At 36.7% G+C, this 10,211-nt stretch overlaps 1 protein-coding gene across 5 annotated transcripts in view; it reads right to left on the bottom strand.

Annotated features, from left to right (window-relative positions):
• The window catches only part of ARFIP1 (ADP ribosylation factor interacting protein 1), a 65,925-nt gene that overhangs the window by 18,151 nt on the left and 37,563 nt on the right, over positions 1-10,211 (bottom strand). For 4 of the 5 annotated variants that reach the window (XM_034771006.1, XM_034771007.1, XM_034771004.1 and 1 more), the window contains 3 exons: positions 7,345-7,453; positions 3,966-4,061; positions 1,677-1,789 (listed from right to left, as the gene is read on the bottom strand). In XM_034771006.1, the coding sequence (XP_034626897.1) occupies positions 1,677-1,789; positions 3,966-4,061; positions 7,345-7,453 (318 nt within the window). The remainder of the gene's footprint in view (positions 1-1,676; positions 1,790-3,965; positions 4,062-7,344; positions 7,454-10,211) is intronic. The other variant, XM_034771005.1, reaches the window with a different exon arrangement.

Below are 10,211 nucleotides of genomic sequence, written 5' to 3'. Positions count from 1 at the left end.
AAAAAAAAAAGATGCAGGCCTCTGTCCTGAACAAATCTTTTGAACTGGTTATAATTAGCAGCATCACATTTGCTACTGAAAAATTTCCTCATTTGTTCTCACCCCTATCAAAGAGGAAGTCAGTACACAGATCTAAGAGTACCAGCGATTAGAACGGATAGGGAATTTTGATGAAATTGTTTCTCCCATCAAAAAATGCCAATCAGCTGAAACCAAAATTTTTTGTGGAAACTTATCAGTTTTGTCAAAACTTTCATCAGAAAGGTTTCTGAGGTCCAGGGTGGAATTTCTGGTTGGAACAAGAGAGCGCACACCACCCCAAAACAGCCAATAGCCTGGTATTAAGGGCACTTACCAGGGACGTCAGACATTCAGGTTCAAGTCCTTGTTAAGACTGATTAAGAGCATGGATTTGAAACTGGATCACTCACATCCTGAGAGGCTGGAGAGCCCAGTGGTTAGAATTAGGTTTTGGGTTTTTTTTGTGAAAGACGTTAAAGAATTTTAGTTTCATCCCAGTCAAAAATGGGGAAATTTTTGTAATCTCAAGAAGTTCAGCTCAACTAGAGATCCCGGTAGTGATGGGGGTGTCTCTCTCTCTCTGAGTTCTTAGATTTGTGGGGATTCTCCACTCCAAAGCATTCCCTTCTCCACAGGCTGAAGAAGTGGTGAAGAGCCTGACACCGATACACATATAATCCCATTCCTTCCCTCCAGCTCTCCGTCAGCCAAGTTTCAGGAAGAGTAGGGAACTGCTGCTCTGAATTAGGCTAAATTTAGACCTCTTGGCAGTGGTATGTTTACTGCCACAAGTGCACTAATATAACCTTATGTCAAGGGCCTGAAAAATGGGACGATGGGGGAGCCATTTGTAATTGTCACTAGCAAAATAAATGAGCTTTATCATCACCATTTTATTACTTATTCACTTGTTTCTGCACTATTTCATCAAATTCAGGTTATTGGGTGCACTTGAATACAAGAAATGCCATGGAAATATAAAAAATATTCCAGAGCAAAAAAATCTCAAAGTCACCTTGATACCAGATGTAATCTCAAATTCAAAAACTGAAAAAAATCCAGCAGGGATGAGAGGTCAGAAAACTAATGACAATGAATTACGAGAAATTTTTGATAATTGGTGATAAAAACAACCGTTTTTCACATTTTTATTGCAGCTAATGCTACCCAATGAAAAATCATATAAAACGTAGCAGTTCCACTAGCAAAAAGACGTAGGATTTATGTATTAGTTTTGAAGTTCACTAAACTTGTTTTAGCTCAAGTAAGTATGTTTGTGGGGAAAATATAATCGACTCCCTATTTTGTCATGTAAATCAGGTTTAAAAGCTATCATTGCATCATAAAAAATTAAGAGATCTATACATAATCTTGCACATATGTAGGTTCTGACAGAAGATTCTGGAGTTCTAACCTAGATTAAAAAAATCTGAGGGAAAAAGAACAAATCAGTAAGAGGCCTAGTTTACCAAGTCATATCTACATCAATTCAGAATATATGTTTCTCCATAACAATGACAGATTTTTAGCTATCTATAACATGCTGCATCCTTCAACACATTGTATGCTGCAATATGATAGGTTTACAAATTTTAATTTACATTAGCAATAGACTGGAAACAGCAACAGAAATTTACATGTGTAAACTTGCAAACCTTGTAAGTGTTTAGGCTCCATTTTCTCACAAGCTCCAATTTTTCCATCGCTGGATTCTTTACTTCATCTGCTAGAACAACTGGCCCACTTTTCTGCTGCATTCTTACACCACCTGAACAAGTAAGACACAGAAAATCTTTAGGACCCATGTTTTTTAAAAAAGTCAAGCATATATCTGCATATCCAAAGAGTCATAAAACAGCACTTGTGCATGGAAAAGCAAACTATGCATCTAACTAGATTTTATGTGAACGGTGCGTGGTAAATGGACATGAAAGACTGTTTTCAAAAAGCAGTTTTGTGCTAATCGGGCCTAAAAGTGCATACAATAAAGGGAAGTATATCTATATTGATTTTAAAATCAAACCAGAATATTTGTGTAAGTGAATAATTTAGGTAAACACACTCTAGATTTAGTAGGAAAGTATGATAAAGTTAAATGGGTGTTTCTGTACAGAATTTTTACTACCCTCAACAAGTAATTCAGATATTTGTTTAGTTATTTAAAAACAGCATTTAGGCGACGTCTAACAGTCCAACATTCTGCTGGAATTAGCCAACCTAAAAAACTTTTACACACTACAAGCCATTGTTAGTAAGTTACAGAAGTATATAAAGTACAATCAAACTGCTGCCACCAAGTACAGCCAACTTAAGATGTACAAAATTGTCAAAGCAATATTTGTTAACATAAGAGTAAGACATTCACATTTTTCCAGATCGTGCTGCTGTTATCCTCAACATGTTTAATTAAAATTAACAGGAGAATCATAACTCTCCTGTGCATGTAAAAAGGTTAGTGTACTTCATAGTTTTATTAGGTCCTCATTCACGGAGATAGTGGAACTCATTAGTCCTCATTCAAAATCAGCAATAAAGAAACCACAGCAAGCAGTGAAACAGAATAAAGGGTCACCATCAGTACACTATAATCAGTCCCAACTTTTTGCAGGTACCAGTCAGTACAGAATGTTATTCAAATTGCACATTTTGATTTTGAATTGAAAAGCTGACTCCCAACATCAAAATTGTAAAAAACGTTGCTGCCACTTTGTTGGCAGCACCCTCCATTGCCATATATGCACTGACCACCCAACTTATGCCAAGTGTTCTTTAGCTTTGTACAAATGAAAAAAAAAATTAACGAAGAGCATGGTAGTTTGTTAATACATGGACGAATTCTCAGAGTTACATGCATTCCACGTGGCTCCTGATGCTTTGTTAGTGTACTTAGTAGCATATACAGACCCTTGCTGACTTCGCTTCTAAAGAACAGCAAAATAAAATGCCTGGCATCAAATGCAAGACAGAGTCAGTATGGAAATGTTTTTCTTCACGTTCCTAAAGAACTATTAGACACGTGGCAGACTTAAAAACCTAAGCTATTTAAAAAAGGATACTTGACAGTGGCCCCCGTCCCTCTTTAGGTAGGAAAAAAGCAAGTTATAAGGAAGAAAGTTTAGTCATTAGGCTTTACAATAGCATTCCAGGCTGAAAAACTAAATTATTAGCAGAAGACACATCGGCATATGAAGGTGTAATTATTCAGAAAGCCCATTTAAACTGGAGAGAGAAAAAGAGAGAGACTATCCCTGCACCTGCCACATCTCGTATAATACAGAACACTATGTATTAACCTTGCCAGGTTATTTGTAAACAAGGGTTTGTAAAAACAGGATGCTTCTGCATATGTCTCCAGACATTCTTTTAATGCACTGAGCACCAACATGTGATTTACACCTTGAAAACATAATTTTTATACTAAGTAATTAATCCTCACAGCACCCCTCTGAGGTAGCTAAGTATTCTCCCCTTTTAAAAGAGGAGGAAACAGACACAAAGAGGTTAAGTAACTTGACCAAAGCCACAGAGGCAGTCGGGACAAAGCCCAGTTTGGGTGTTATGAACTCCAAAATCCAATCTCATACTTGGACTATTAGAACATGTCTCTGATTTGGCTGGCAAAGAGAAAAAAGCTGACTGCTTTAGCACTAACAATTACACCTAGAGTACTTTTTAAATGTCATTTGTTTTTATTTATTGTTGATAAAAAGTAAAGAGCTGTACAGATTATACTTAATGCTTTGGAGCAGGAAAAGTTGTTCAGAAGGGAAAGCATAGGTTACTTTGCAAACTGTTGAAGCCCAGAAATGACAGAATCACCAAATAGCAGGAATTACACACCCACCTAGTAAAAAAAGTCAAATTATTACAGGCAGTAGGAGTTAGTGTAACAAAGATGTTAGTGTAACACTAACACTAGTGTATCCAGTCAGTGTTGTGAATACCTGTGGGAATAATTAAATCACTCCCTTGTCCAGCCAGTCTGCTAGCTGCTGCATTGCTAGGAGATATAACGGATGATATGGGTGATGCTGGGGAACCTGAAAAGGGGACACATTTAATCATGAAAACCCATCATCTTCTTTCCTCAGAAAATATGTACTTTTATGTACAGAGATAGCTTTTAGTATTGGCGATATACCTGTAACATCAACACAAAACTAGAATAGTGTATGGAATAGTTCTTGGGATTTCTGGTAGTGATATATTAGAAAGAAGCAGCTGTTAATATGAAATCAAAGTTACTCCTGACTTAATTGTGTGTTTTCTTTAAAAGAAATTGGCAGTATGACTGGAAGTAATGAATACAAAATGCCAGATATAGGAGGCAAGAAAGAAAACAAATAAAATGACTTTCATACTGATCAATATGGCTGCTTTTCAGCTGAAATCTGATTTTTCTTATCTAAGTAAAAGTCACTCTACCGTTATCATGCAATACTCCTAACCTTGAGGGTTGATACTTGGACTCTGGATTCAATTCCAATTTCAGATAAGCAGGTGCAGGAACAGATTTTAATGAAGTGTAGTAGCTATATGTCTATAATATGCAGCAAGAATGCTTAAGTATCTGAGATCAGGATTGAGCCATTAAGTTGTTAAAATATTAGCATGTGTGGTTCTCTGTCTAGCAGAAAAAGGCCTACTATAAACATTAATTATATTAAAAATATTGAGTTACGGGCATTGTTGTGTTAACAGTAAGAGTGCTGTGCTCCCAAAGCTATAATACATATTTTAACAAGTGATACAGCTCATAGCTTTATACTCTTCCACATCAAGGAAAGCATATAGTGGGGTAGAGGTGTATAACGCTACCCAATATAACACGAATTCGGATATAACGCGGTAAAGCAGCGGCTCGGGGGGGGGCGGGGGGCGGGGCTGCGCACTCTGGCGGATCAAAGCAAGTTTTATATAACGTGGTTTCACCTATAACGCAGTAAGATTTTTTGGCTCCCGAGGACAGTGTTATATCGAAGTAGAGGTGTAATAAAATAGTCAATTTAATTGTATAGAGGCAACCATGAAAAATTCACCCCATTTGCCCAGGACAAAATACTTTTTTTTGATGGGTGACTAAATCAGTAATAACCCCCTCCCCCCGCCCTCACCCAAATCGATCATCATGGTATTGCAAGTCAATTTTGTGCCTGAGCATGTTAATTTTCATAACATTTTTTGAAGACTGCATAAAAACCTAATGGATCAATGTGCCCCCAGAAATTATGTACCCTTTAATGGCTTCCAGAAAGGTTATACTTTATTAATTCAGTAACATCCCAAAAGAGCTCTTTAAATAACCAAAGCAAGACTCAGCATATGTTTCTTATACATGTCCTTGCAGCATGGAAAATTTGTCTCCCCTCATTATTCCAACTGTAAGAGCAAAGCATAAAATTTTTAGCAACATCATTAATCTGCACACACAAACAAAGTTAAGGCTGAAAGACATTTATTTAACTTTCCCTATCTTGTCACAGTATGATGATACGTTTTACAAGAGCGGCAATACCTTAGGTACTAATGTCTCCAATTCTGCAACTGGATTCATACAGGCACAAAGGTCTGCCCACAAGGATCTTATTACAGGAGCAGTGTCTAATAAGTCTTCTTGGCTTCTGGCACAAGAGTATCCAACTTTGCTTAAGCATCATTGTTCACAATACCCCCCCCCCCTCCCCTCCCTTTTTATTTTGCCCCCCCCCCCCCCCCCCCATGTATTTGTTTTTTATCCATTCTACTGAATAGAAATCAAAGCTCTTAAAATTTGGCGTTAATCATATTTTATCTTTTTGTCTATTGGGTTATTCAAAGCCTAATTTCCATCATCTCTCATTCATTTGGGAAAAACATAATTAGAAATAATCTAAAGTAATTGGTTTTGGAGAAAGACTGGAGTATTATGTTTAAATTCAGGTCAGTTAATGATAATCTATGTTTCACACAGAGAAAGCACAAAGTTCCCTGTTTCTATAACATCTGAAAATTAATAATTTTGTTGCTTACATTGTTAAGCATTTATGACATTTCAGAATTATTAGCATAGCTTGAACAACGTCCTGTACACTTTATTTTAATATTAGTTCTGTTGTACCTGCTCTGTTAAACTAGTGTATTACTGCCTTAGAGATAGAATGAAAAGAAAAGGGAATGGCAAGCAGTGTTTATTATTTACGCAGATTTTTCTTAGCTGTACTGAATATTTCATCAAACACTCATGAGCCAGAGACATTTTAATTATGTAACAAGTTGTACTTTTTTGCTTCATTTTTGCATTTTTAATGTTTTACTTATAAAAGCAAGGATATATGCAAGTTATACGTACAACTACAAAGACTCAGTCTCACCGCTGCTCACTCAATATTCAGTCAGATTTTTTAAATTCATAATCTTGCTCTAGATAAAGTAAAACTATATATAATGGTTTATTAAGATTTCATTTATGTCCTCTTTCCTGTATTCTTTATTTTCAGACAGTAGATTAAAGAGAAAGTGCTATTATTGGATCGTTTAATAATTTTGCTTTTTCAAGGTTAGCTTTTAAATAAATCCATTCAAATTAAAGAAACCTGCAGCTCTATGCTGAGCAAGTAAAATGGTGGATCCATCTTCAATATAACCAAATTTTTGTAGCATTTTTAGGACTGATTCTTATGGTTGGTGGCTAAGAACCTTTACAACATATACATCACAATAAAGAGGAAACAATTTGGTCTCATTGGAACAATCCACTACAGAGCTGGGAAAAAGAATTTCACTGTAATCCTATCTGCTTTAGAAAAGTGAAGTGGAGTGATAACTGACAGTGGGACTGATCTGAGCTATGTTTACAACTGGAACAATACCTCTAACAATGATTTAGTTATATAGCTCTAATTGTGTACAGAGTTTTTACTATAACAACCTAAATTTTCCCTTCTTAATATAGCAGTTTTTAAATTACCAGTATCCATCAAATAGCATACATACTTTTGTAACACCAAGAATCTTTTCATTAAGAAATCCAACATGATTATAGGAAAGGAACTATTAAAATTAACTGCTGGCTAGTTAAAAGTTACTTAATCTAATAAAAGTTTTCATTAAAACCCCTTGACAAGTGGATATCAATTTCTCATTTTAGCAACCCAGCAACTGAGGAAGACACACATTTCACACCTAAGGTATGCATTGCACATCAGAATAACTGCTATTTATGCTGAAGTGTAAACCAGCTACAGAGTTTGAAAAGAGTCTTAAGAGGCTATGCCTTTAAAAATATGCCTAAATCAGCTAAATTGCTGAAATGTAAAAATCATGTAGGTATACAAGTAGTTTTACCTTGAAATGGCCCTGCTTCAATGACTCCCTCTTTGGTGCTGTCAAAGCCATGAGATGTTATTTGGGTTTCCGAGAGACCAAGTCCAACTGGTAACGAACGTTTCAAATCCTTGGAAATGTTTGAATAAAAGGGAAAATCCATATAAAAACCTAGATAAGGAAACTTTTAGGCACCATAATATCCTTTCAATTGCATCTTAAACAATTCTGTCTATAGCCTGGAACTTGTCTTATGGTGTCATGGCATTCTATTGTGATGCATTAGTAGCAAACATTTACAACATAAGACACTGTCTTACAATGTGTGTTAGATGAAACAGTTTGTATGCTCATTTTAAAAGAGAGTTTTGATTTGTTAAGTATATGAAAAAAATGAAAAATGAAAACAAAATGAAAAACGAAACAATACTTTTCCTTTCCTTACCAATGTCCTTACAGAAGGAAAACAAGAAGGTAAATTCTAGTTTTTCCAAGTGGTTGAGTGCAAGATTAACTCCTAGAAACTAAAGAGTTAATAGTAATTGCTAATAGAAGGTTTTCCTGTTGTCCCGGTCTTCATTTAGACTGAAAGTTTTTCTGGATTCTGCATCATTTCACTTGATCTGTAAAGTGCCAAATACATCATGATGCCATTTAGCACATTTTACTCATTCAAAACACTAATAAATCCTTAAAGCTGGTCTGAGGTGGGAGAGTTTGTATTGTCCATGTTTACAAATGGAGAAATTGAGGCAAAAGATTAAGGTACTTCCCAAAGGTTATGAAGCAAGTAAGTCAGGGTTAGAAGACAGAATGCCTTCCAACCTCACAAATTTCCCTGTTCCACACTATGTAAAAATAAAAGTATTAAAAACAGCAAGCAGAAGACACAGACCAATAACTCAGTCACATCACAGTAGATTACATAATCAGAAAACCTTAGCTGCTGACATGGAATTCTGAATCTTTCTAATCTTAGCAAGGTGAATGAATAAATAAATAAATAAATAAATAAATAAAGGAACAGATGAGCAATGCATGAAGTATGCAGAGAAAAACACATTTATTTTCAAGATGCTACTGCCAGGCATATGCAGTAACTTCTTCTAACGTTATATTGTGTGTATATATATATATATATATATATATATATATATATACACACACACACACACACACACACACCACCACACTACTAAGAATTAATACCTTTAAAACCCAAGTGATTTTTTAAATATATTACAGAAGTCACTTAATCTGCAAGCCCCATGGGAGTTGCTGCATAGGTGTGATATTACCTAAAGGCCAAAACTGGCAGTTAGAATGTAGCACTGAATAATCCCAATACCACAGTAATAATTCCCTGCAATATAAATCAACTATCAGGAAAAGAGAAAAAGGAAACCTACAAAACACACAAACTCCAAAGTAATAAAAAGGTATCCTTAGCAGAAGAGACACTACACTTTGGTTAAACTAACCATGATTCCTGATTATTTATTTATTTATAAAGGGCCAAACAAAAAGTGAATCATTTAAGTGCAATAATAAAGAAGGAAAAGAAATAATCAGCACCGTGATCACTGACTGCTTCTTGGGGCATGTCTACACACACAGTGCTGCAGCGGCGCAGATGCACTGCTGCAGCACATCTGGTGAAGACTATTTACGCTGATGGGAGAGCTCTCCGATCAGCATAATAAAATCACCTCTGCAAGTGGGAGAAGCTATGTCGGCGGGAGAATTTGGGCCACATCGGCGCTTATGGTCAGTGTAACTTATGTCGCTCGGGGTGATTTATTCAGAGCTGAGTGACATAAGTTCTGTAGACATAGCCTCAGGGCTTGTCTTTGCTACTGGCCGGATCGATGGGCAGAGATCGATCCAGCAGGGATCAATTTATCGTGTCTAGTATAGATGCAATAAATCGACCATCGATCGCTCTAGCGTCGACTCTGGTACTCCACCTCAACGAGAAGTGGAAGGGGAATCGACAGGAGAGCGTCTCCCATCAACACACTGCAGTGAAGACACTTCAAGGAATCTCAGTAAGTAGATCTAATTAAGTCAACTTCAACTATGTTATTCACATAGCTGAAATTGCTTAACTTAGATCGATCCCCCTCCCCCCGCCAGTAGTATAGACCAGCCCTCAGTCTCAACCTACCTATGGGCACTAGACTCCTATAAAGCTTTGTATTTTAAGCTGAATTTCTAAGAAGTGGGCTGTAGTCCACGAAAGCTTATGCTCTAAGAAATTTGTTAGTCTCTAAGGTGCCAAAAGTACTCCTGTTCTTTTTGTGAATTTCTAAAGACTCTAAACTCCCCCATACCCTCTGGCCGATTCTTCACCTGAAGATGTGGAAGCCAAGCCTCTTTCCTGTGAAAGTGTTAAAATTCTCAGCTACTTGTCTGTACTTTTAAGGCCCTTCAAAATCTATTCCGCCCCCCACCCCCAATTCTCTAATCTCCATAGCATATGTGTACTCTCACCGCCGCTCTACTGATGAAAGCCTTCATTGCTTGTTTTCTAAGTTTTGACAAAAGTACTTACATGTCTCCTCCCTTCCCTTTAGAACTCTTCTGCTACAATGCCTATAAAAGCCTCAACAATGGTATGGCAGCTGGCATGCTGTGATCATTGCCCATCATAGCAAACAGTATTGTCTCAGGTTTCAGAGTAGCAGCCGTGTTAGTCTGTATCCGCAAAAAGAACAGGAGTACTTGTGGCACCTTAGAGACTAACAAATTTATTAGAGCATAAGCTTTCGTGGACTACAGCCCACTTCTTCGGATGCATAACGAAGAAGTGGGCTGTAGTCCACGAAAGCTTATGCTCTAATAAATTTGTTAGTCTCTAAGGTGCCACAAGTACTCCTGTTCTTTTT

Source organism: Trachemys scripta, chromosome 5 (genome assembly GCF_013100865.1).
Source record: "Trachemys scripta elegans isolate TJP31775 chromosome 5, CAS_Tse_1.0, whole genome shotgun sequence".
Lineage (NCBI taxonomy): Eukaryota > Metazoa > Chordata > Testudines > Emydidae > Trachemys > Trachemys scripta.
This window is presented reverse-complemented; position numbering and strand designations above follow the sequence as displayed.